Source organism: Caretta caretta, chromosome 8, assembly GCF_965140235.1.
Source record: "Caretta caretta isolate rCarCar2 chromosome 8, rCarCar1.hap1, whole genome shotgun sequence".
In the NCBI taxonomy this organism is placed as follows: Eukaryota; Metazoa; Chordata; order Testudines; family Cheloniidae; genus Caretta; species Caretta caretta.
Window position 1 is genome coordinate 97,522,205 of NC_134213.1, and position 26,129 is coordinate 97,548,333.

General features: G+C 46.4%; 1 protein-coding gene across 4 annotated transcripts in view; it reads left to right on the top strand.

Annotated features, from left to right (window-relative positions):
* The window catches only part of LRP8 (LDL receptor related protein 8), a 301,572-nt gene that overhangs the window by 243,134 nt on the left and 32,309 nt on the right, over positions 1 to 26,129 (top strand). For 3 of the 4 annotated variants that reach the window (XM_048862342.2, XM_048862339.2, XM_048862343.2), the window contains 5 exons: positions 2,403 to 2,771; positions 18,802 to 18,924; positions 19,302 to 19,424; positions 22,761 to 22,880; positions 23,008 to 23,133. In XM_048862342.2, coding sequence (XP_048718299.2) covers positions 2,403 to 2,771; positions 18,802 to 18,924; positions 19,302 to 19,424; positions 22,761 to 22,880; positions 23,008 to 23,133 — 861 coding nt within the window. The remainder of the gene's footprint in view (positions 1 to 2,402; positions 2,772 to 18,801; positions 18,925 to 19,301; positions 19,425 to 22,760; positions 22,881 to 23,007; positions 23,134 to 26,129) is intronic. The other variant, XM_048862340.2, reaches the window with a different exon arrangement.

Below are 26,129 nucleotides of genomic sequence, written 5' to 3' on the forward strand. Positions count from 1 at the left end.
GGTTCAGGCAGCTGCACTACGATTTTTAGTGCACGAGCTGGATGAGAGCTTGTGTCAATGTCTGCGTGAGCTGGGAATCAAAGCCCTAGCTCACAGTGTAGACATGGCCTTGTTAGATCATTCTCCCGGTGCTCTTGCCACACCCTCAAAGCTAGTATACTCTACGTAACTCCACGTAGTAGAGATTCTGGTGTCTTCCAGATGCGCTTCCCATGTTATGTCTCAGCTACCAGTGTTATTTCAGCAGTGTGGTTTGTCACTGTCAAAGTTCCTCCCCCACTCTGAACGCTAGGGTACAGATGCGGGGACCTGCATGAAAACCTCCTAAGTTTATCTTTACCAGCTTAGGTCAAAACTTCCCCAAGGTACAAAATATTCCACCCTTTGTCCTTGGATTGGCCGCTACCACCACCAAACAAATACTGGTTACTGGGGAAGAGCTGTTTGGAAACGTCTTTCCCCCCAAAATACTTCCCAAAACCTTGCACCCCACTTCCTGGACAAGGTTTGGTAAAAAGCCTCACCAATTTGCTTAGGTGACTACAGACCCAGACCCTTGGATCTTAAGAACAATGAACAATCCTCCCAACACTTGCACCCCCCCCTTTCCTGGGAAATGTTGGATAAAAAGCCTCACCAATTTGCATAGGTGACCACAGACCCAAACCCTTGGATCTGAGAGCAATGAAAAAGCATTCAGTTTTCTTACAAGAAGACTTTTAATAGAAATAGGAGTAAATAGAAGTAAAGAAATCCCCTCTGTAAAATCAGGATGGTAGATACCTTACAAGGTAATTAGATTCAAAACATAGAGAATCCCTCTAGGCAAAACCTTAAGTTACAAAAAAGATACACAGACAGAAATAGTTATTCTATTCAGCACAATTCTTTTCTCAGCCATTTAAAGAAATCATAATCTAACACATACCTGGCTAGATTACTTACTAAAAGTTCTAAGACTCCATTCCTGGTCTATCCCCAGCAAAAGCAGCATATAGACAGACAGAGACCCTTTGTTTCTCTCCCTCCTCCCAGCTTTTGAAAGTATCTTGTCTCCTCATTGGTCATTTTGGTCAGGTGCCAGCGAGGTTACCTTTAGCTTCTTAACCCTTTACAGGTGAGAGGAGTTTTCCTCTGGCCAGGAGGGATTTTAAAGGGGTTTACCCTTCCCTTTATATTTATGACAGTCACAGGAGCTGTGCAGCAGGGGCAATAAGTACTTTTGCTATTGAAGACGAGAGCCTCCTGAGCGACATTAAAAGAAGCATTTTTCAAGACGGATTATTTGATCTAATCTAATTGATAAAAGCCATAATTTTCCGCCGGGTCTTCGAAGCTGCTGAAACTGAATTTTTTCCCTTAATAACTGAGTAAATTAGGTACCAATTAAAAGTAGTTATAGGGAACTCTTGCCAGCGGCTGTGTTCTTCTTTTTGCATAAGAGTGACCATTGTTGGGACATCTGAAAGTTTAATTTGAGCAGATTCCTCTGGCTCAGCAGTAAATCAGGCATGCAAAGGAAAAAAGTTTGTTCTCCTTCATAGCTCAAAAAGTCTCATTTGTATGTAAATGCAGAATGGTGACTTCCCGGGGAAATAGTCAGTACCTTGTGAAGGGATTTATCGACATGATTCAGCAGCTAATCCCTGCACAACTCATTGAATATTTACCCTGTGTCTCTCACTTAATATGTCCAAAACAAGACGCTGTGAAATTCTGAAACTTGCTTAGTTTTGGGGGGGTGAATTTGGTGAAAGTCATGAAAGTCAGGAACTGATAGCACTGGCTTGAGCTCAGTATAGTGCCATCAGGAGCTATGCAAGCCTGTGTCACACAATTCTGCCATGCATCTCCATCCTAGACTGTAATATCTCTGCTGTTCCATTGCTTGTCTCCCAGCATAGCTCTGATAGTGCTCTTCAGTCTTAGCTTGCTACACCTTTGCTGTTCTGCTGCTGGGACAACACACACTATTGCCAGTGGTCCTTGTTCCTGATCTTCAGTTCCCTTGCACTTCTGTTCGAAGCTCCCCATGCAGTTCGGCCAGTGCTTCTCAGTCTTGACCTTCAGCCCTTCAACTATTCCATTCCTGGGCTCTAAGCACAGTTGTGGTAATGATCCTCAGTGATAGCCTACCACAACTCTGGTATTTCAGCCCCGGCTGGACTCCACACACACGCAGCCAATGCACATCACTACTGACTTGGAACACCCTAGCTGTTCCTGGTCTGGACTCCACACAGCCGAGCTAATGTCTTTCACTCCTAGCCTGCTCCAGTGTTGGGTTTCTCCCGAGCAGAGACTGCCGAAGTGTGTGTGGTGGGTTCGTGATATGGACACAATGTCCAATTGGGGTCTAGGTTGAGGATCTCCCAACTCATCTGTTTGTTTTTATCCCACAGTCTGCTCTTCCAATGAGTTCCAGTGCAGTAACAAGACCTGCATAGCCATGATCTTTGTGTGCGATGGCGACAACGACTGTGGAGATGGCAGTGACGAGAGGAAGTGCTCGCCGCTCACCTGCAACCCTAATGAGTTTCAGTGCAACAACAGCGTGTGCATCCCAGAGCCGTGGGTCTGTGACAACCAGCCCGACTGTGAAGACTACTCAGATGAATTGATGGAGAAGTGTCGCTACACAATCACGCCTCAGGTGCTGAACACCTGTGCGGCCCACGAATTCAGGTGTGGCAATGGGGAGTGCATCCACTTGAACTGGAAGTGCGATGGCGACGAGGACTGCAAAGACAAGTCAGACGAGCAGAATTGTCGTAAGTATCTGCAGGGGCTAAGCAGCATGGGGACAAGGGATGTCTGCTGGGTAAAGATTTCCTTGGAGTAGAGGGAATTTTTGGATGCCACTAAAGGCCACATTTCAGCCAAGACCTCTAATGACATGTTTGCTGCAACAAATCCATGCCTTCAGACTGGGTATTTGTGTCTGCAGACTGTGTAGCTGAGTGCCCAATTACCAAAATAACCTGCCCAAATGAGACTGAGCACAGAACTCTGTTGGCTGCAAATAATGCTGCATTCAGTGAGAAGTCAGAGGCTGATCTGAGGCTCAGAGAGTTAAACAGCAGCTTCTGTAGTGACTTAAATGTGAGCCTCTCTGACGTGGTGGGGAGGAGAGAGCCAGCTTTCCAGGAGCTCCAGGAGGCAATGGTCCTCACGGAGTCACAATCCCTTTCAGAGGCAAGGTGACTCCACCCTGCCCCTTGTTCAGTGCCAGAACCTTCGTGACACAATCTGGCCCATAGCTCCTTAAAGAGAGATGAAAGCATTTAGGTTTGGGGGGAAATTAATTGTTCTAAAAGAATAACACAGGACTGGAAAGGAAGTAGAAAGGGTGGGGTGGGGTGGGGAAGATTCATAGATTCCAAGGCCAGAAAGGACATTGTGATCATCTAGTCTGGCCTCCTGCATAACACAGGCCATAGAACTTCCCCAAAATAATTTTGGGGCATTATTATCTAGTTTGAACTGGAACATATCTTAAAAAAAATCCAGTCTTGATTTTAAAATTGCCAGTGTTGGAGAATCCTCCACAACCCATAGTAAATTGTCCCAAAGGTTAATTACCCTGTTAAAAATGTACACCTTATTTCCAGTCTGAATTAGTCTAACTTCAACTTCCAGCAATTGGATCATGATATACCTTTGCCTGCTAGGCTGAAGAGTCTATTATCAAATATTTATGTCCCATGTAAGCACTTATAGACTGCAATCAATTTACCCTCTTGCCCAGCTTTTTGGTAGTGGAATGGGTTGTGGGGGGCCTAGCTGAAGAGGAATTGGTAGCAAGAGACTGAGGATATCTGTTTCAGTTGGAAATCAGAGGTAGGGAATGGGAACAGGTTTGAAAACTTCTAGATTGCCTCAGGGGGTCACAGCTCACAGGTTGGAAACATCTATCTTAAAGCAAAAAAGAAAGAAAGAAAGAAAGAAAGAAAGAAAGAAAGAAAGATATATAGAGAGAGAGAGTTTTCTGCCTATGAATCCAGAACATAAAACAGACAATCAATAAAGGCATCTCTGAAGAAGCCAGTTCAAAATGCACTGTGTGCTCTAAAACCTAAGCCCTTTCAGTGTAAGAGTTTGGCTTGTAAAAGGCACAGAGATCATAAATAATGGATTTCTCTTCAGTTAGTTTTGTGTATTTAACACATTGTTGCTGTGTATTGAATGTTTTATCCATTTCCAGACACTAAACTGCTCAAACTGGTCACTTACCCAGAGAGACCAAGAGGGAAATGGAGAAAATGTTTCTCTGAAATATTCATAATGACAAGATTGAGATGAAATAAAATATTTACACAGCTATATACATACATACAGCACTGCTGAAAGGTGAGCAGCTCTGGGGAGGAGGGCCACAACCAACTGCAGAGGCTGAACATTTTAACTAAGGAACCCAGGAAAACCTCCGGCTCTTAGAATCAGAAGCATAGGATTTTTATTGTCCACATAGATATTGCACCCAGTAGGGCAGAAAAATCCAGCCTGTGAGGCTAGTAGGGCAGTCCCATCTTGGGAAGGGCCTGTACAAGAAGGCAGTTAGGCTTTCTGTGAAGCGGAGACAAAGGCAGGGAGCAAATGCTGTAGCTCCTTTAACAGGGGAAGGGGGAAGTGGAAGCTCAGGAGGGGAGAGGAAAATGCAGAATAGCCTCTGAGCTGCTCTTAAGAGTAGGGAGAGAAGAAAAAGGAGTAGATGGCTCAGGAGCAGGAGAAAGAGCTGGTATACAGAAAATCAAAGGGGGTGTGGGCAGCAGCAGAATAGGAGTCCAAGGTGGGCTCAGGATTTACTGCTGGAACAATTCTGTACCACTGTGCAATGAAGAATTTTGTAGAAATTAACATTGTGCGCGCAGAATTTCTTTTCCCCCCACAGAAATGGGCTTTAGTGCTGCTGGCCACCACTAGGGGCCACTGGACCCAACAGAGCCCAGCTCGCACATAAAAGACACTGCTGGGGGGAGGGAGCTAGAGGGTTCTGAGCAGTTCCCAGCACGCCCCGAGGGAAGGAGAGGGCCATGCACAGGAAACTCCGTGCAAGCGTGGGACCCAGCATCAGGCTGTTTCTCCCTCTGGATCCCTGGGCTCTGCGGAGGGGAGAGGGGCGGGTATCTGGGTTGTGGGGGGGGCGCCCTGTGACTGGGTTTTGGGGGAAGGGGGTGCGGGTATCTGGGCCAGGGTACCCCTGTGGTTGGTCTCTGGGGAGGGGAGAGGGATGGGTGTCTGGGCTGGGGGGGGCCCTGTGTCTGGGCTCTGGGGGGAGAGGGGGCATGGGTATTTGGACAAGGGGGAGCCCTGTGTCTGGGCTCTGGGAGGGAGGGGGTGTAGGTACCTGGGCCGGGGGGCACCGTGGCTGGCTTCTGGGGAAGAGGGGTGTGGGTATCTGGGCTGGGGGGCTCCATGGCTGGGCTGGTGCGGGGGAGGGAGTGTGGATATCTGAGCTGGTGGGGGGTGTTTGGCCCCCGCCGCCCAGCGTGGGGGTAGGGGGACAGAGAACAGGAACTGGGTTGTCATAGGAGTTTCTTTAACTCTCTACTCCTGGGGGATTTTTGTGTGTGTCTGTATTGTTACAGACATACTTGCTGATGGGTATTTTGAAATAAATTACCAAAATAATTGAAAAGGAGTACTTGTGGCACCTTAGAGACTAACCAATTTATTTGAGCATGAGCTTTCGTGAGCTACAGCTCACTTCATCTGTAGCTCACGAAAGCTCATGCTCAAATAAATTGGTTAGTCTCTAAGGTGCCACAAGTACTCCTTTTCTTTTTGCGAATACAGACTAACACGGCTGTTCCTCTGAAACCTGTCAAAATAATTGAAACTGGTGTGATTATGTAGTGTTATTTTTACAAATAAAATTTGCAGAATTTTGCAGAATTTTTCATTTTTGGTGCAGAATTTTTATTTTTTTGGTGCAGAATGCCCCCAGGAGTAAGGACTGATGCTCAGCTTCGGGGAGGATTGATTTTGTTGAGAGGGGAAGCGTTGATTGACTGGATATGAGGAAGATAACAATGTGATTGGTGGAGAGCAATATGATGGAACTGATTTACTCGTGGGATGAAATAGATCTGTTTGAGCCACAGAGCTGGTCCTTCACGTTCAGGAATGTAGGCCTCAATGGCTGCAGCTGAAGGTGAACTCCCTCAGTCAACACTAGCAGTAGATCTGATATCCTCTCTGTGGACAGCCCTAGAGGGCAACATCACTGATCTACACAAAGCCAGGATGTTACAGTAGAGTCCTGTGCGGGGCTATTTTTAATCCTGCTCCCACCTACTCCCGCTATTGTGGCAGTGGGTCCGTGGGATCCCGATTCCAGGCAGGACTCTGTCTCCTATTAAGGAGGGGGGGGGGGTTGTCATAGGGTGCTAGTAGCCATGGGGGTTATCTTGGGGCCATTTACTGTGTTAGTGCACATTTGATTCTGATACCTTCTGTGCACAATTATTTGTAGTATCTAGGAGCTCTAGTCATGGACTAGGACCTCATTGTGCGAGGCGCTGTACAAACATAGAACAAAATGACAGTCCCCACTCCAAAGAACTTACAATGTAAGTAAGTGAACTCAGACCTTGAGGAACGTTCCCTGGAATGGCATTGGCCTTTGAGGGTGGACTATTTACACACAAGCTTCAATCCAGTAAAGGAAAGATGAGCTCCCCTCTCTCCTTCTCCATATCCAAGGGACCTAGGTGGGTGCAGTAGGGAACATGTCACCGGAAGCATTTGCCAGTTGAAATCAGTGAAAATGCCGTTTTGAGCCCCAGTTCTTTAGTTTAGAAGGGAGTCTAAGTCAAGTCACTTACAAGTCACATTCATCTAGAGGTGAAAGTAAGCCCTGGTACTTGCTGGTGCATCGTACTGGGGAAGCCCGGCTTCCCCAGGGGGCAGTTTAAAGGGCCTGGGGCTGCCAGCAGTGGCTGGAGCCCCAGCCCTTTAAATTGCCTCCAGAGCCCTGCTGCTGGAGCCCTGGGGTAGCAGCTGTGGGGCTCCGGCGGCTGTTTAAAGGGCCTGGGGCTCCCCTGCTTCTACCACCCCAGCCCTTTAAATAGCTGCCGGAGCCCCACCACCACTACTCCAGGGGTCTGGGGGCTATTTAAAGGACCGAGGCTGTAGAAGCATGGGAGCCACAGGCCCTTTAAATAGCCCCTGGAGCCCCGGGCTGCTGCTGCTGTACCCCGGTGGGGGAGGGGGCACTTACGTTACAGGGTGGGCTGGGGCTGGCTCTGACCCCCTCAGCCCCGCCCCTTCCGGGGTCCAGAGCTGGCCCCAGCATACCGGTAAGTCACTCGATTTACTTTCACCCCTGCATTCATCTCACCTTTGCTAAATGGTTGGCAGGACTGGGACTACACTTAGCCCACCTTGGAGGCGAGAGAGTACTTTATTACTCAGGGACGTCCCCTAGCCTGATCCAACATGGGTAGAGATGGGTTCCAAAGGGTATCCACTGAGCTCCGGCCATCATGATAGGAAGCTTTGAAGGAGCATGGTATAAAGCAGGCAGCAGTAGTAATATCTCACAATTGTATAGAAAACTTTTCAAAATATCTCCCTACAACATCACATAGTGCAACTTCCTCTGAGGCAGTGATGACTGCCAGCTAGTGCACAGCTGCATAATAGTGAAGGAAAGAAGAAATATGGCCAGGGAGATGGGCAAACTCCCACTCCTTTGGAAAGTGCCTTGGGACCTTTAACATTCATGTTCAGAAGGCAGGAATTTTAGTGTACAAGGTCTGCAGTAAATCCATATACAGCAAATTGTATGATGTTCAGTTTACCTATGTGAAAGAGATGAATGGCAGAGCTTCCTCTGCTGGGTTTGGTCCTGTGGCTCCAGGAAACACAGGTATTTCAACACTGATGCTTTGACTGTTACACCAACCTTTCTCTGGAGAGCTCCTTGACACATGCAGGTCCTGATTCTCCTCTCACTTGTAGTGATATAAATAAGGAGTAACTCCACTGAAGTAAATGAAGTTCAGAACACTCATGTAAAACCAGTGTAAATAACAGTATAATTAGTCCACTAAAGCTGTATGTAGTGGGAAAGGAGACCCTTAATGCACCAGAGAAGAGAGGATGTGTGGCTCTGTGTGTGGGTATCTGTGTGTTTAATTGATCATTCCTAGATTAAGCCAGTGTGGCTCCTAACCATAAAAAAGCTGCACCCAGGTGGTGACGGTAGATGGTGCGTGTTCTGCAGCACACAGCTGAAATATAAATGTACCATCTATTACACAGCTTTAAAAGTGACATGGGAGAACTAAAAGGTTTGTCGGTGCCCTTATAAAACAAAAGGATCTGAGTTTGCTAAACAAAGAGTTGTGGAAACAGAGAATCAGATATTCAGCTGTTGTAAATCACTTCAGTGGAGCTACCCTGATTTACACCCATTGGGGATCTGGCCCAGACAGCTGAGGTTTTCTTCTCTTTCTGAACTTTCTAAGTCTTTTTTTTATTAAAGATACAGAAGAAATTGCAAATATATGACATGGCATTCATCATCTGGTGCTTTGATACCTCTACAATAGGTATTAAAAATACCATAGATTTGAGCTGATTAGAGTAAGTTCAGGACAGACAATATCAATTTGACATCTTTTCCTGCACATGGAGCTATTGGGGTTTTTGTATTATACATAATAGAGGGATATTAACCACTTAAAAAAAAATCTCTCTTGAGGCCAGCATCAGTCACTTGTTGTCATAATCATTTTGGATGAATGAAAGAGTAGGCTACCCATTGAGGGTGACAACTAGTGAAAATGCTTTGGCAGAGAGAGAGAAAATAAATAGGATAGAATGGGCTGGCTCAAGGAATTTGTCTGTGACAGTTGTTTTTTTTTCTGAATTCATATAAATACACTCAAAATGTATTTTTCTAATATAATCTATAGTTTGGATTTATCAGCCTCACAATCCAGACCTGTTATCTTAAAAGTTCTCCTTTGAAATATAGGTTGTACATACAGAAGGGGAATATTGGACAGTGCTTAGAACAAATAACTAGGAATCAGGGCTCTTGAGAGCTAATCCTGACTCTACAACAGTCTTCTCGTGTCACTTCCAACTCTCTATGCCTCAGTACTTCCATCCATAAAATAGGACTTATCTTGAGGCTTAGTTAATGCCTGAAAAGTGCTTTGAGACACGCATGTGAAAATTGCCATAAAACTGCAAAGTGACTTTATTTTCAAAAAGTAATAAATGCCTCAGATGGAAGTTGTTTGGCACAAATCCCCATGTGTGTCGTTAAAGACTCTGGGATAATTGGCAACGCGAATACCAGCTTTGAGCCTGGAATGTGCATGTTGATTTGAGCAGCTTGTCTTTTTGTCCAGAGTTTGCAAATGTAAAACATAGTTGTGTTATGTGTAGCAGTTAATATAACAGGTTCTTGCTTTGTTTCTATTCTGTGGAACTGAAGAGGAGCTAGAAAAGTGCTGAGATTCCATTGGTTTAAGCCTCCAAAATAGCACTGCAATTTTCTGAACAGCTGGTGCATATAAACTAAGCTCTGCACATTGAGGAGCTCTGCAAAAACACAGCCCTCCTCTCTAAGACAGGATATCCTGTTGCTGTGAGAATGCCCCTGATTGGTGGCCTGTTGTATTCACTCAGCCAATTATACTGAAATGGAATTATGTCCCAGTTTCATTATAAAAAGGCACACGGACAATGTCCCACCACCTCCCACACTCCTTGCCTGCCTACCAGGTCCCAGGATAGCATTTGCCACAACATTGTAGGTACGATGCTGTTGTACTTATAAGAACATTGTAAAGATACATTTTTTTAAATTACAGGTTTCAGAGTAGCAGCCGTGTTAGTCTGTATTCGCAAAAAGAAAAGGAGAACTTGTGGCACCTTAGAGACTAACCAATTTATTTGAGCATAAGCTTTTGTGAGCTACAGCTCACTTCATCAGATGCATTCAGTGGAAAATACAGTGGGGAGATTTATATACATAGAGAACATGAAACAATGGGTGTTACCATACACACTGTAACGAGAGTGATCACTTAAGGTGAGCTATTACCAGCATGAGAGCGGGCGGGGGGGGGACGGGGACACCTTTTGTAGTGATAATCAAGGTGGGCCATTTCCAGCAGTTGACAAGAACGTCTGAGGAACAGTGGGGGGTGTGGGGGTAATAAACATGGGGAAATAGTTTTACTTTGTATAATGACCCATCCACTCCCAGTCTCTATTCAAGCCTAAGTTAATTGTATCCAGTTTGCAAATTAATTCCAATTCAGCAGTCTCTCGTTGGAGTCTGTTTTTGAAGTTTTTTTGTTGAAGAATTGCAACTTTTAGGTCTGTAATCGAGTGACCAAAGAGATTGAAGTGTTCTCCAACTGGTTTTTGAATGTTTATAATTCTTGACGTCTGATTTGTCTCCATTTATTCTTTTACGAAGAGATTGTCCAGTTTGACCAATGTACATGGCAGAGGGGCATTGCTGGCACATGATGGCATATATCACATTGGTAGATGTGCAGGTGAACGAGCCTCTGATAGTGTGGCTGATGTGATTAGGCCCTATGATGGTGTCCCCTGAATAGATATGTGGACACAGTTGGCAACGGGCTTTGTTGCAAGGATAGGTTCCTGGGTTAGTGGTTCTGTTGTGTGGTGTGTGGTTGCTTGTGAGTATTTGCTTCAGGTTGGGGGGCTTTCTGTAAGCAAGGACTGGCCTGTCTCCCAAGATCTGTGAGAGTGATGGGTTGTCCTTCAGGATAGGTTGTAGATCCTTGATGATGCGTTGGAGAGGTTTTAGTTGGGGGCTGAAGGTGATGGCTAGTGGCATTCTGTTACTTTCTTTGTTGGGCCTGTCCTGTAGTGGGTGACTTCTGGGTACTCTTCTGGCTCTGTCAGTCTGTTTCTTCACTTCAGCGGGTAGGTATTGTAGTTGTAAGAATGCTTGATAGAGATCTTGTAGGTGTTTGTCTGAGGGGTTGGAACAAATGCGGTTGTATCGTAGAGCTTGGCTGTAGACAATGGATCGTGTGGTGTGGTCTGGATGAAAGCTGGAGGCATGTAGGTAGGCATAGTGGTCAGTAGGTTTCCGGTATAGGGTGGTGTTTATGTGACCGTTGCTTATTAGCACCATAGTGTCCAGGAAGTGGATCTTTTGTGTGGACTGGTCCAGACTGAGGTTGATGGTGGGATGGAAATTGTTGAACTCATGGTGGAATTCCTCAAGAGCTTCTTTTCCATGGGTCCAGATGATGAAGATGTCATCAATATAGCGCAAGTAGAGTAGGGGCATTAGGGGACAAGAGCTGAGGAAGCGTTGTTCTAAGTCAGCCATAAAAATGTTGGCATACTGTGGGGCCATGCGGGTACCCGTAGCAGTGCTGCTGATTTGAAGGTATACATTGTCCCCAAATGTGAAATAGTTATGGGTGAGGACAAAGTCACAAAGTTCAGCCACCGGGATTGCCGTGACATTGTCGGGGATACCGTTCCTGATGGCTTGTAGTCCATCTTTGTGTGGAATGTTGGTGTAGAGGGCTTCTACATCCACAGTGGCCAGGATGGCGTTTTCAGGAAGATCACCGATGTATTGTAGTTTCCTCAGGAAGTCAGTGGTGTCTTGAAGATAGCTGGGAGTGCTGGAAGTGTAGGGCCTGAGGAGGGAGTCTACATAGCCAGACAATCCTGCTGTCAGGGTGCCAATGCCTGAGATGGTGGGGCGTCCAGGATTTCCAGGTTTATGGATCTTGGGTAGCAGACAGAATACCCCACGTCGGGGCTCCAGGGGTGTGTCTGTGCGGATTTGTTCTTGTGCTTTTTCAGGGAGTTTCTTGAGCAAATGCTGTAGTTTCTTTTGGTAACTCTCAGTGGGATCAGAGGGTAATGGCTTGTAGAAAGTGGTGTTGGAGAGCTGCCGAGCAGCCTCTTGTTCATATTCCGACCTATTCATGATGACAACAGCACCTCCTTTGTCAGCCTTTTTGATTATGATGTCAGATTTGTTTCTGAGGCTGTGGATGGCATTGTGTTCTGCACGGCTGAGGTTATGGGTCAAGTGATGCTGCTTTTCCACAATTTCAGCCCGTGCACGTCAGCGGAAGCACTCTATGTAGAAGTCCAGTCTGTTGTTTCGATCTTCAGGAGGATCCGATGAAGTGAGCTGTAGCTCACGAAAGCTTATGCTCAGATAAATTTGTTTGTCTCTAAGGTGCCACAAGTACTCCTTTTCTTTTTTTAAATTGTTCCCCTTGTCACACTTAGGTGATTAAAAGTGAAAGAATTTTTAAAAATTGAATGTTCTTTTCACATCCGATAGGGTTTTAGGGGACTACCTGGTCCTTGGTGACCAAAGAGTTAAATTTAGCTCAGCTGCTCATTCCGCTTATCCAGATGTTCAGGGAAAGAGCAATAAACTGACCACTGGAGAGACAGTGGGGGATATGGCTCATGGGAAGGTTAGGCTTCAAACCATGTTTATAGGAACTGTGTTGAACCCCAGGCTGTGGAGTTTTATGGTTCCTTTTATGCTTATTAACTTCTTTGGCTTTTGTGTTACAAACCTTAGCCAAAATGGTCAGAAGTGTCGGATGCCAAATGTGAGGCCCTCAGTGGCCGTATTTCGGAGGCGCTAAGCATGTGCAGTTCCCATTGGGTCAGTTGGAGGTACAGGTGATCAGCACCTGTGAAAATCACAACACTTTTCAAACTTCTGGTGAATTATTCTGATCACTGTACTTTTCCAATTGCAAAAGTATTTTTTTCCATACTAAGTCTTTGCACCATCTGGTATTTATGCATTTTGCTGTCCATTCAGCTTGGATAAAGACACTAAACTAGTGTTAACAAGTTTCCCCTCAAATTCTCATGCAGCTGTACAATATTGGGTTTGGGTTTCGTACAAATGGATTTCATTTTCTACAAAATGGAAACATTTCTCTTTACAGTAAGGTTGGTTAAATTATTATTTTTAAATAAAACCTAAATTAGGGAGTCTTATTATTGTTACTAATATTACTAATATTACTACTAATAATAAATAAATATATTCAAGGTGCATAGAGCCTTTTTGTCTTGAGAGTCCCAAATTACTTGATAAACTGCAGGCCTTCTCTCGTTGAACTGAGTGACAAAAATCTCACTAACTTGAATAAGTGTAGGATTGGGTTGGGCAATTGCTTCACTGCTGATTTAGAGGAAAGAGTGCCACCTACAAGGAAGAAAATGAAACTGATGATCCAGTAGGTGTTGCTCTCGAGGTCTGCCATCCACTTACCTGTCTCACAATTATTTAGCTTCTAGAATTTGATGGTAACAAAGCTGTGGCTCCTAGGACACTGTTTATTACTTGGGAAAGCTTTTTCCCTTAGGGTTTTTTGCAAAAGGTTTATCTTTGTGCATTTATTGGGTGCGTTTGACTTCTTTCTGGGTGGGAGGGGACAGTGCCGCTTCACAGCTTTATTTTGTCATGCTGTATTTATAAATGCTAAGTTTCCCCCATGCCTCCACAGGTGCTGCAGTTGTCATTGCTATATAAAATGTCATGCAGCAATTCTGTACATGCTAGAGTTTAGTCAACTGAAGTCATCCTAAATCTGCATTTTGCATCCTGTATGATGCTGTGAAGAATAACACTGTGCCATGGCTTGCACTTTATGATACTTGCTGGTAGTTCACTTAATGTCTCTTGGCTCTTTTTGGGGTATCTAAAAAAAATGGCTACCTTCCTCTCATAACTGTTGTTCTTTGAGATTGTCGGAAGGTTTTTCCTCTAGCGGTACCCCTCGGGTAAGCTGTGGAGCCCCCTGGAGTGGCGCCTTTATGGCAGTGTATATAGTTACTTGCCAACCCACCGCCTGCTCCGTTCCTTCTTGCCTGAATACTCCCAACAGAGGGGAGGCGGGTGGGATTTGGAATGGACATGAACAACACATCTCGAAGAAGAACAGTTATGAGAGGTAGGTAACCGTTTTTTCTTCTTCAAGTGCTTGCTCATGTCCATTCCAATTAGGTGACTCCCAAGCCGTACTCTTGGAGGAGGGGTCGGAGTTCCTCTGGTTGCAGACTGCAGCACTGCTCTGCCAAATGCTGCGTCATCTCTGGACTGTTGAGAAATTGCGTAATGCGAGGTGAAGGTATGGATAGAGGATCATGTGGCTGCCCTGCATATGTCCTGAATGGGCACTTGAGCTAGGAAAGTGGCATATGATTCTTGAGCTCTTGTAGAGTGCGCTGTCAACGTTGGGGCCGGAATCTTGGCCAAGTCATAGCAAGTCCTGATGCACGACATGATCTAGGATGATATGTGTTGGGAGGAGATGGAAAGCCCTTTCATCCTCTCTGCGACGGTGATGAAGAGCTCTGGGGACTTCTGAAATGGCTTTGTGCGCTTGATATAGAAAGCCAGGGCACATCTCACATCCAATTAATGAAGCATGCGATCTCTGTTATTGGCATGTGGCTTGAGGAAATGTCCTGATTTGTATAGAATTGAGAGACTAGGGAGAAATGCAGGGTGTGGGTGAAGTTGCACCTTGTCTTTATAAAAGGGGGCTCAGATGTCAGCACCTTGAATTCAGAGACCCTTCTGGCTGAGCTGACGGCCACTAGGAAAGCTACCTTCCAAGATAGGTAAAGCAAGGAACATGTTGCCATGGGCTCAAGTAGAGGGGGTCCATAAGCCTGGCAAGGACTAGATTGAGGTCCCAATGAGGAAGAGGCTGCCTCACCTGAGGACACAGTCTATCCAGCCCCTTGAAGAAGCGGCCTACCATCAGGTTTCCAAAGACTGACCTATCCTCTACCCCTGGGTGAAAGGCAGAGATGGCAGCCAAGTGTACCCTGATCGAAGAGGTCACCAACCCCTGCCATTTCAAGTTGAGCAGGTAGTCCAAAACATATGGGATCAAGGCTTGTGGTGCAAGAGTACCCTTCTGCATAGACCAAATCAAGAACTGCTTCCACTTGGTAAGGTAAGTGGCTCGAATAGAGGGCTTCCTGCTTCCGAGAAAGACCTCCTGAACTGAAGTTGAGACTGGTTTAACCATGGAGCTTCCACGCTGTGGGGTGGCGGGACTCCAGGTTAGGATGTCGTATCCTGCCGTTTTCTTGTGTGATGAGGTCTGGGAACAAGGGAAGGACTACTGGCCTGTCCACTGATAGGTCCAACAGCACTGGAGAGCCCATCCGCACTGGACTCAGCGGCCCCCCTGTCATGGCTGGAATCAACAGCTGTGGGACTTGCAGGCCAGGTCTGGGGAGTGCCAACACAGGACACACCCCACTGGTGTGCCGTGCCGGTGAGCGACCCTTGTCCATCTTCTTCTTATGCAGCACCGGCAATTGTGAATGGTACCGTGAGGTGGAGCTGAGCCTCGGGGCCGGGGAGCAGTGCCGATGTCGATGCTTCTTACAGGAGTCGTTCCTCAGTGCCAAGGGTTCCCACGCCGGTGCGCTGCGCATTGAGGCTGTTGGCAAAGTGCAGATTTCATTAGGAGGAGCTTCAGGCAAGAGTCTCTCTCCTTCTTTGTTCTGGGCTTAAAACCCCTACATACCTTGTACCTATCCTCCTGATGACCCTTCCCGAGGCACTTGAGGCAGGAATCCTGCGGATCACCACGTGGCATAGGCTTCAGGCACTTCTCACAGGGCTTAAAGCCCTGGGACCAAGGCATGCCCCCGTCCGGTGGAAAGGGAATCAGGGAAGATCTTCCAGCTAAGTACTATTCAACTAATTAACGCTAGTGGGTGACTATTTACAACAACTATTCAAAGAAAGACCGCTAAGTAGGCACTTTCAATACACAAGACCGAGCTGCTCCGACAGCCATCACTGGCAGTAAGAAAGAACTGAGCAGAAGGTGTGTCAGCAAGGACCTATATACACTGCCATAAAGGTGCCACTCCACGGGGCTCCACAGCTGACCCGACGGATACGGCTAGAGGAAAAACTTTCTGACAATCGTGCACGCGGCACACCCACACCTAATTGGAATGGACATGAGCAAGCACTCGAAGAAGCCATAATTTCTGTATTTAAAGACAGTTTGTGAAATTGTCAAGGAAATGCTGCCACGTGGCTTCGGATTACATGAATTAGCATCAGCTCTGACCTGCTATAGCTATTCAGCAGCAATGATTTTCTGTCATGTAAAACCCAGCTTCAGCCCCCAAAGGAGAAACACAACAGTAAAGACTTTCAAATGGTTTACTACTTTAATAGAATTTTGAGGAAACATTTGGAAGATGGTCTCCTCTGAACTGTAATGTGTAACATACCCAGGGGGCTGTAGATCTCCTTTGCAATCAAACTGGCGGCTGCTATCCGTGAGCATCTATAGAGCTTCTGTACTCATTGTTAAGGCTAAGATTTTGTCATGGATATTTTTAGTCTGACTTTTACTAAAAGCATCTGGGACAAAATGGGGATATGCGGGTCACCACACCACCTGAAGTGGGGCTGCTGCGCAGGGGATAGGAGCCACCTGCAGCAGCTGGGGGTTGCGGGATACACCTGCAGCTCAGGAGGGGTCCCCTGCTGCCCATGGGGGCCGGGAGCTGCAGGGTACCCCCACTGCCCGCAGCTCCAGGGGCCCACGGGGCCTGGGAGCTGGAGGTTCCCCCACCACCTGCAGGGGCCAAGAGCTGTGGGATGCTACCGGCTCCCATGTCAGCCGGGAGCTGTGGGGTACCCTGACCATCCACAGCATTGGGGGCCTGTGGTGGCTGGGAGCTCAGGGGTTCCCCCGCTGCCCACAAGCTTGGGGGTTCCCCACCACCTCTGGCAGCCCCTGCAGCTCGCAGCCCCCATGGGCAGCAGAGGACCTTGCTGCTTCCCACTGCTGAAGTCACAGAGGTTGCTGGAAGTCACAGTTTCCATGACTTTCACGACCTCTGTGACTTGATCATAGCCTTATTCATTGTCAGTATAAATGAGAGTCTCAGCTATGGAGGCCGTTTGTTAACATAACCTTGAGGAAGACATGGCTTCAGGTAGGGGCTCTGGGCTAGATTCACAGGGGGGACGTAGATGTCTACCTGTCCCTTTAGGTGCTTAAGTTCAGCGTTTAGGTGCCACTGGCATTCACAAAACCCCACTCAGCTGCTGCCTAATCATATATGTGCCTGAAGCAGAGTGACACCTAAGTCCTGACACCACCAAGTAACCTGGTGTTCTAGCTCACACCCAGCCCTGGTGGGATTTTCAGATCAGTCATTCTCCCACCTGTCTTGCCTGCAGGGCCTCATCAGGACACGCCTAACTCACACAGAAGACAGAGGAGACAGTGGTGCCACACACTACAGCCCAGCAATTAGTTGCGTTCACCTGGGATGTTGTGGGAGACCCAGGTTCAGGTCCCTACCCTGCCTGATTTGGAGCAGGGACTTGAATCCTGGTTTCCCACATCCCAGGTGAGTGCCCTAACCCCTGGTCTTTTGAGCACAAGGGGGCCCATCACCATTTCCTCCAACTCCTCCTAGGTTTCTTGCCAGAAAGGACTGGCTTAGGGCTTAACTCCAGGGTTAGGGAAAGGGTTCAGAGCTGTGAATTCCAAGTGGGCGGAGACGCCTCCCTCTGGTGGAGTTAGGTGCCTAATTCCCTTTGAGGGGGAGGGCTTAGACCCAACCCCTTCCTCAGCATTTCCTACTGGCTAGTTTTGGCAGCTCAGTGTGGTGGTTTCTGTGAATCCCTTTCTCTGGCACCTGACTCTCCCCCAGCATGGTGTAGGGACCCTGAGCACCTAAATCAAGGTTGTGAATTTCACTAGGCAGCCAGGTACTCAGAAGTTAAGCATCGTAACTCCGAGTGTTGCAAGGCTCTAGCCCTCTGTAGCAGAGGGATTTCTTAATGTTTCTGTTGTGAAGACCTGTTTTGAGTCAGTAATAACCTGACCAGGAAAATTAGTTCCAGGCTTGAAACATGGTCTGAGTCTGCCGAGATGTTTTCAGACTGTAATGTAGCACGAAGCCTGGCTCTCAGCTGAATTCTCACAGCTCCCTTTGGTCTTCAGTTTGACTTCTGAGTACTCAGCATCTCCAGTCCTAGATTGATCCCTGGTGTAACTGCATTGACTTTAGTGGAGTTACACCAGGGATTAATTTGGCCCATGACCTCAGGCTGGACATGTTTCAAAATGTATTTTTTAAAAAAATCTTTTTGTCTCTAAAATAAATAAAAAGCTGAGGCAAGGTAGCCAGCGTCGGCACATGGCCCTCCCTACCTTCATCTTCTTTGAATTGGAGTGCAGCAGTGCGCCTCGTATGGGCTAAAGCTGAAGACCACTCAAACTTCCGTGAGCACAGAATTTGGCTGCCCACTTGCTTACAGTTGTTTCTGACAGGAAGCTCCATTGTCTGCACTGATTGGCTGTGGGCTGCTATTCAAGGTATTGGTTTTGCCCTGTACGGGCTGGTCCTGGCTAAGCTTAGAGACCCACTTCACTCCCTGTGCTCTGCCATGGGTGGTAAGATCAACTGGCGCATCTCAGCTGCCATGTTTAAACATCTGAGGGCCACAGGCAGGACATTCTCAGTGACGAGCCCTCACCCCTGTTGGTCTCCCAGAGCCCAAGTTTGTTAACTCTTAAAGCTCCCTGCACAGGGAAAGAGTTACTGAGTTTCTGTTGAGCCCTTTAATATACTCAGTGAACTCTGCATATAATTCATGTTTTAAATTGGGTAGAGGAGCCCAGGGAGCATGTTAGGTACAGGTTAATAAGACAAATGAAGAGTCTGTTGTATGTGGTTAAAGACTATTGTATGAAGCCATTTAAAATCCATCCTGGTGTCATTTTAAAGCACTGGTGACCTGCCGCCCTGATGAGTTCCAGTGTGGGGACGGGACCTGTATCGATGGAGCAAAGCAGTGCAACAAGGTACACGACTGTCCTGACAACAGCGATGAGGCAGGCTGCATTAACGGTACGTTTAGCCAATGCACCTTACACTCCAGTGTATGATACAATAAGAAGTCCAGCTCAGTCAGAGCATTGTAGGCACTGGAGATTTAAAAGACCTATTAGCTTTCCTAATCCATCTCCCCAGGCCAATGCAGGGTTGTTCCTTACAGAGCATTTTAAATTAGTCCAGTAATGGGGCTTCTTTAGGAACTTTTCTAAAGTCCTAATAGACCTCACTCTTTGAAAAAAAAATTCCTGCATGATGTTCAGTCTAAATATTCTTTTGCTTAACACCATCTCATTACTGCTAATTTTAACCTCTTGAAGCTTGATGTTCAGTCTTCATTATCATGACCCTAATCTAATTTAGTCGCTTTCCTCTCTTGCCCAACACAACAGAGTCCACGTGTGAAAGCCCCAGGAAGTTTCAGTGTAAAAATGGAGAGTGCATTGATGGAGTCAAAGTGTGCGATTCACATAGAGACTGCAGGGACGGGTCTGACGAGCCTGTGAAAGAATGTGGTACAGTACACACCTCTTTCCTCTTATTGCTGCTGTGTTAACCTCTTCTCTCTCTGGTGCTCATGACTAGCAGAATAACAACATGTGGCTGCTAATGCCATTCCTAGCTGCACTCTGTGTCTCTCTCTCTCTCTCTGCACACACTGTACCCATTGCATGGATATAAATGGAAGCAGAATTGGGCTCTCTGGCTTTCTGAGGTCATTGGGCTTGCACAGATGTGACTGGAGGCTTGCCCAGAGGCTCCATTCTACTCCACCAAGAAATGCACTTTGTCTTCATGGAGGGATGTGTGATCTGAGCACAGGACCAGGAGCAAGGAACTCATAAATTCTGATCCCCCTGACACCAGGTAATTACTGGTGTGTGGGCTAATTAGTGTTTGTAAAATGCTTTAAAGATAGAAACTGATTTCTGAGTATTATTGTCAGATAGTGAGTTCTGTGGGTGTTTTCCATTTCCAGTTTCTACATGTTCCATATTCTACATGCAGGGGACTGGACGAGATGACCTCTTGAGGTCCCTTCGTGTTCTATGATTCCATGTTATTGAGGTTTTTGTTAGGGATTAAGGGCATGGTGTCAAATGAGCCTGATAAAAATTCCCTCTGTGTAAAATTACATTGGATTCCAAGTTAGTGAAAATCACAGATGCCATAAAAGCACATCTCTGATAAGCACCTGTTTGCTGCATCGACATTGTTAGAAGGTCAAGAGAATCCAAACCACACCACCAAAGAGCAGTTCCATTCTTCCTGGAGGACACCTTGGTGCAGGAAATAGGTGGGTTATTGAGCTTTCACCCCTCCTTTTAGGAGAATACTGCCAGCAGCAGCACTAGTTTGGAGTACTCAGGCAGTGCAAGGACTGTGATTGTGGCTGGCTCACATGCAAAGGTGTATGGGAAAGGCTCCTTGTGCTCTTCCCTTCCACCCTTGCACACCTGGCCTCAAAGATTGCTGGCACACCAGCAGTAATCTGGCCTCAAATATTGGTAGTCCAAAGAGGCTAGTTCAGAAAATGTAACTGGGTGAAAAAATATAGGAAGATTTTTTTTTTTCTTTCAAATCCTGGTTCAGAAATAGGGAAACGTGACCCTGACCAAGGTCTGAAGTTCTAGTGCTGACTTTTGTACTTTATCCCTGAGCTGACAAAGGCCAGCCAAGCCACTTGTGTCGCCTGTCCCTCCATATCAACCCAAACAGAGAGACGGGGAAACCGTACAGGGGGATCTCGTAGGGTCTCCACCTCCACCCAAAATCATCAGCCCATGGACATTGATGCACTACACCTTTCACTCAACACCTGACTCAGCGCAGAGGGGTCTATGTGAGTGTATGCTTGGGAGACGGTGATTTAACATGGCTGTTCTTCTTCGAGTGCTTGCTCGTGTCCATTCCATATTAGGTGTGTGTGCTCGCCACATGCACCGGTGCCGGAAGTTATTTCCTCAGCAGTATCCAGAGGGAACCGGCTCTGGCACCCTCTGGAGTGGCGCTCACATGGCACAACATAAGGGGCGCCGCCAGCAACATGCAGGTAATTAGAACAGGGAAGTGGGAGTCAGGAGATACAGGTTCTGTTCCAGCCACTGGCTCACTGTGTGACCTTGAGCAAGTCATTTAACCACTGTCTGTCTCAGTTTCCCCATCTGTAAAATGGGGCATAAGTGTACTTAGCACCTCTCCATAGCACTTTGAGATCCTCAGAAGGGCGCCAAACAATGCAGAGTTTTATTAGTCATCTTATTTAAATTGTCAGGTGGATATGTGGCCCCAGTTTGGGTAATTGGCTGTTCTTCCATAATAGAAAATTGAGCACAGTAGTGTCTACACTTGGCCTACTTCTAGGCCTATGATAAGAGCTGCAGTGAGAGAACCAGAGCTCGAGTAGTTTTTATATCCATGCTACAAAGCACCCCTGTAACCAGAAGTGTGATTGACATGCAAATCCTTGTTTAAGTTACAATAACCTATAGCATTTTGAAGTCTGTGTGTGTGTGCATGTGTTCAGTCTAATAGGCTAGAGGCCAATATAACGATAATAAAAGGCAATTTCCATTTAATAAATGTCAAAGAATAGCTATGGCATGGCACACAGTACGACTCTGTGGACAGCGACTCAGAGCCTAGTGATCTTGCTGCTATTAATAACATGCTTATTTCTTTGTTAGGAAAGTGGAAGCATACTACATCCGAGTCGCTGTCTCTCCTGGTGCAATGTTTTCCTAGCCCGTTGACTTTAATTGGCTTGTTGTTGTTTTTATTTTCTTCCAAGGGTACTGGTTTAATGGTTCTGCTGCTACACTGCTACACAATGGTATCCACAGAAGCAAGAAGTAAAAATAAATATATCTGACTGTATATTACAGTAAAGCTTCAAGCTGATGGGCTGCATGCCCAAGTGAACCGCTATGCCCCAGAACTCCCACATCATCTGCATCAGCAATCCTAGACAGAGGAAGAAATTTCTCTTCACCTTGTATAGGTTAATTGGAACAACAAGAAAAATGTTTTTTCTGGCAAGAAAACAACCTTCCTCAACCTCTCTCCAGTTATAGTTACGAGGATGCAATAATTCTACTCTTTCAATTTCAGCTCTTGCACAAGGGGGAAAAACAGCATTTGATGAGACAGCATTTTGGTCTTAGATGGGACTATCACTGTATAGACTGTACACATGAGTTAGATTAGGCTGTCAGCAGTCAGACTGTCCACATCTCACTGTTAGCTCGGGGTGTCTTGTGTACGGACTGTACATAAGTGAGGTGGGAATATCTCCAAAGGACTGTACCTTGGTGTATGCTGGGGCTCTCTCAGCATAGATTGCCCTGGTGTATTAGATGGGAATATCTAATACCACATAGACTCTCCCCAGTTAGCTGGGACCATTGGGTCAGATGACTGTCCTGGAATGGATTATTACAGCTCAAGGAAACAGTTTGGTATGTGCCACCAGAGTAGGGAGAGGGGGAAGTCAAATGGGGATAATTCTCAGGCAGTTAATGCCTGGAAGCAAAAGATTTATGAATGGATGGGAACTGCGAACCCAAGAATTTTGTACAGTATCCCCAGGGTCTCTGATTTGCATTTTAGGCCACTGGTTTCTAGTCCAAAGGGACTTTAAAATGTCAGTTTGGAGTGATACAGAGAAAGAGAGAATTTTGGTGGGTGTTTTCTATTTGTGAAGTCACTAGTGCGCTCCATGCTGCTGGCTCCCAATCACCAGCAGCTGGTAGCTACTGAAACATTTCTGGGTACCTCAACGCCTTTTAACGTACTCAGTCTTGTAATTAAAAAACATCCTTTATCCTAAATAATCTGTATGCTTCTTTTAGACCAAAATGAATGTTCGATCAACAACGGTGGGTGCTCACACATATGCAAAGACTTGAAGATCGGTTATGAATGTGAATGCCCTCCCGGATACAAGCTTCTGGATAAAAAAACGTGTGGAGGTAATTTACATGCAAACAGCAGTCTCTTGTTTCACTGTACAGAGACGTAATTATAGTCACTCCAGCATTGCTCCATCACAGATGGTTTGATTTCAAGTTATTGATGGGTTTCAAACGCTCCTTTCAGACATAGATGAATGTGAGAATCCAGACGCTTGTAGCCAGATCTGCATTAATTACAAAGGGGACTACAAATGTGAATGCTACGAGGGATACGAGATGGACACCCTGTCCAAGAACTGCAAAGCCGTAGGTAAGGCAACCCCGGCAAGCACTCAAACCCGACTGACCCAGTAGTATGAGTGTTATAAAGAAACGTGGGTCCATGGGCCAAGGGTTGGGGGAAAGGAGACAAAAGGAAAATTAAAAGCCAAATGCATTCATTTAAAACTATACAAAACTGCTACAGCAGATGTGTCCCGAGGCAACAGCTCCACTCGTCATGCAGATCAGAATATTTTAGCAGTGTGTGCAGCTCAAGATTACAGTCAGCAGTTGGCAGTTTGAAGATGAGACTAAAAAGGAAAGTCTCTTGACAGGTGTTTAAAAACAGTGCAGCAAAAATTAAGTAATAATAAGAAAAAAGGAACACAATCAAAAATAGTTGGATTAGCCAGCCCTTCCCGCAGACCCATCCCCCACGTCTCCCCAAACTCTACACGAATCTCAAAAAGAACAGCTCACTTGCTCTAAAAGAAACAAACGTCCCAGCTCATTGCAAAAGAAAATATGCTAATGTCAGGGAGCTGGAAAGCTATATTATAAAAGGTCTAGGATCAGCCATATTGAATATCATTTCATGGAAGAGATTGGCCTTTGGGGGAGTGATTTCCTGAGGGAGCTGGCTCAGTAAAGTTTTGTCCTGGGAATTTCAGATAAGTTTTCTTATTATACCTAATATATTGTATATAAAAAGTCCTTAAAGTCAGCATGTCCAGCAGACTTTATGTACGCGCCGGACCCCTTCCTTGCACTGTCTGGGGGCAGCTGGAGTTGTCACCTAGGGGTTGTCCTAGGACCCACCCTTCTGCTCCCTGCTCAGAAATTCCTGCCCCCTCAGGGTCTCTGCAGGGTAGCTTTAAAGCCAGAATGCCTGCTGGGAGAGCCCTATCAGGCTCGGAGGGTGGAGGTGGGGCTCACATTTTTAGAACTCCAAATGGAACCTTTGCTCAGCTTTCTCCTGTATCGCTCTTTTTTCCCTTCCCAATGTTCCCTCTGTCCCATCTATCCCCCATGGTGCAGGGTGTCTTTGCCTCCAAGTGGGAGTTGGGTAACTCTCAATAAACTCACTCTTTCCTTAAATATTTTCCCCTCAGTTCAAGTCTTTTAGAAAGTGACTTCTCACCATTGAAAATAGGAGACACTGGGATAAATCATGCAGTCCTTACTCAAGCAAAGCTCCCACTTGTAGTCTGATGATTAATTTGAGGAGCAGAATGCACTTATCACTATTAGGTTTGTTCTTTGGGGACTACACAGAGATTAATTAGGATGACGACTGCGAGAGACAGAGAAAGACTTTGAGTTTTATTAATACCATGATGAATAGAAACAAAAATCACAGAATTAGAAAAACAAGAGTAACAGCAGACTCCTCATCAGGTATACTCATGAATTTGGGTTCCCCTTAGGGTGAGATTAAGCATTAAGGTTGTCACTCCTGCTGAGGGTTGGGTTTGAGCCTCTTTTATGGACTTATTCCTTGCACCCAGTGGCACATTAGCCACTGGGCCAATGGGATCTCTGCCCAGGGGCCCTGGCCAATTAGGAGGCCCTGAAAAAATGGGCACTCCCGTGCCCCGACCCCATTCCCTGGCAGGATTGCTGGGTGGGTGGGGCAGGGGAAGCCCCTGCACCCCAACCTCACTCCCCAGCAGCAGTGCCAGGTGGCAGGGGAAGCCCCAGTGTGGGGACCTCATCTGCGACCCTGAGACTGAAGGAACTCTAGCTCCCTGCTGCGGTCTGAGGGCTGGGGGAGCTCTTACTCCCCACTGTGGCCCTAGGGCCATGGTGGGGGGACAGAGCTTCTCCAGTCTTGGGGTTGCAGTGGGGGCAGGGCTGAAAGGAGCAAATGTGGGACCGCAGATGGGGTACGGAATGTGGGTGGAACAGGGCAGGGACACAGAGGGAAGGGACAGAATGGGTGGGTATGTGGGCAGGGCTGCAGGCAGGAGGGCAGGGGCTCCCCACTTGCTCTGGTCCAGGGCCCCACCAATCTTTATTCCACCTCTGCTTACACCCACCTATTTCTAAGACCATATTTGATTAGGTTTTGGCCTTCTGTTCATATTTGTCATGCCTGCACCCATTTTGGGGGCTCCAACAATTGTATCATTTGTGCAGATAGAAGTTAAGGAGACTAGCTAAACAAAGTCTTTGTGGTCAAGACCATTTATCAGATGATATATATGGCTAAGTCTTCTGACCCAAGGTTACTTACTTATGTTAATTCGTACTAGACCTAATGTGACCGTATACTATTACTACCAGTAGCCTCAAGCTAAATACTGGGCTTCAGGCTCACTGAAAAGCCCATTTTAAAATGACCTTTACATTTCTTTGCTTACTCCTGCTTGCATTATAGATTTAGTTTAATCTGCACTCATTTAGCAAGCATCTTCACTTTTTCTAAGATATAAATGTTTATTTACCTGATCCCCTGAGCTGAGGTCAAAGGTCAACACACTGAAACTATGCAGAATTATCCACCACTTCTGATGGTTTTGAGGGTCACTGACAGCACATATCTCCAGGGTTCGGTCCTTACAAGCAGTGCTCATCCCTTTGTCATATCTACGCTCCCTACAATGGGAGGTTTGCCTGAGTAAGAACTCAGTCACAAAGGAAGCTGAGATGCATACATTTTTTCCTGAGGAAAATAACACAGATAATATGCTTCCATCTCTCCTGAGTTTGTCATAAGAAAAATAAATTCGACATTTCCTGTTAGAATTTCTGGGCTGGCCTGTGGCCTTAGTACCTCAACCCCAGTAGAGGTGGATGCCATTACATTTGACATGAGCTGTTGGGGCCAGAGGCTTCATGCCTGCAAAGGACAGACACCAGCTGAGTGAATCCAAGAGCTCTTGCTGGAGCATACTTAAGTGTGCCCCCACCCCTCCTGTTAGGAGGTGCCAGATGTGCTATCTGCAGAGCCAATCGCCAGTGGCCAGGCATGGGCCCATCTCCTTGGACATGGCACTAATGTCCCTCTGCACTTGGTACTCAAGCAGTGCAACCCCGAGGAGA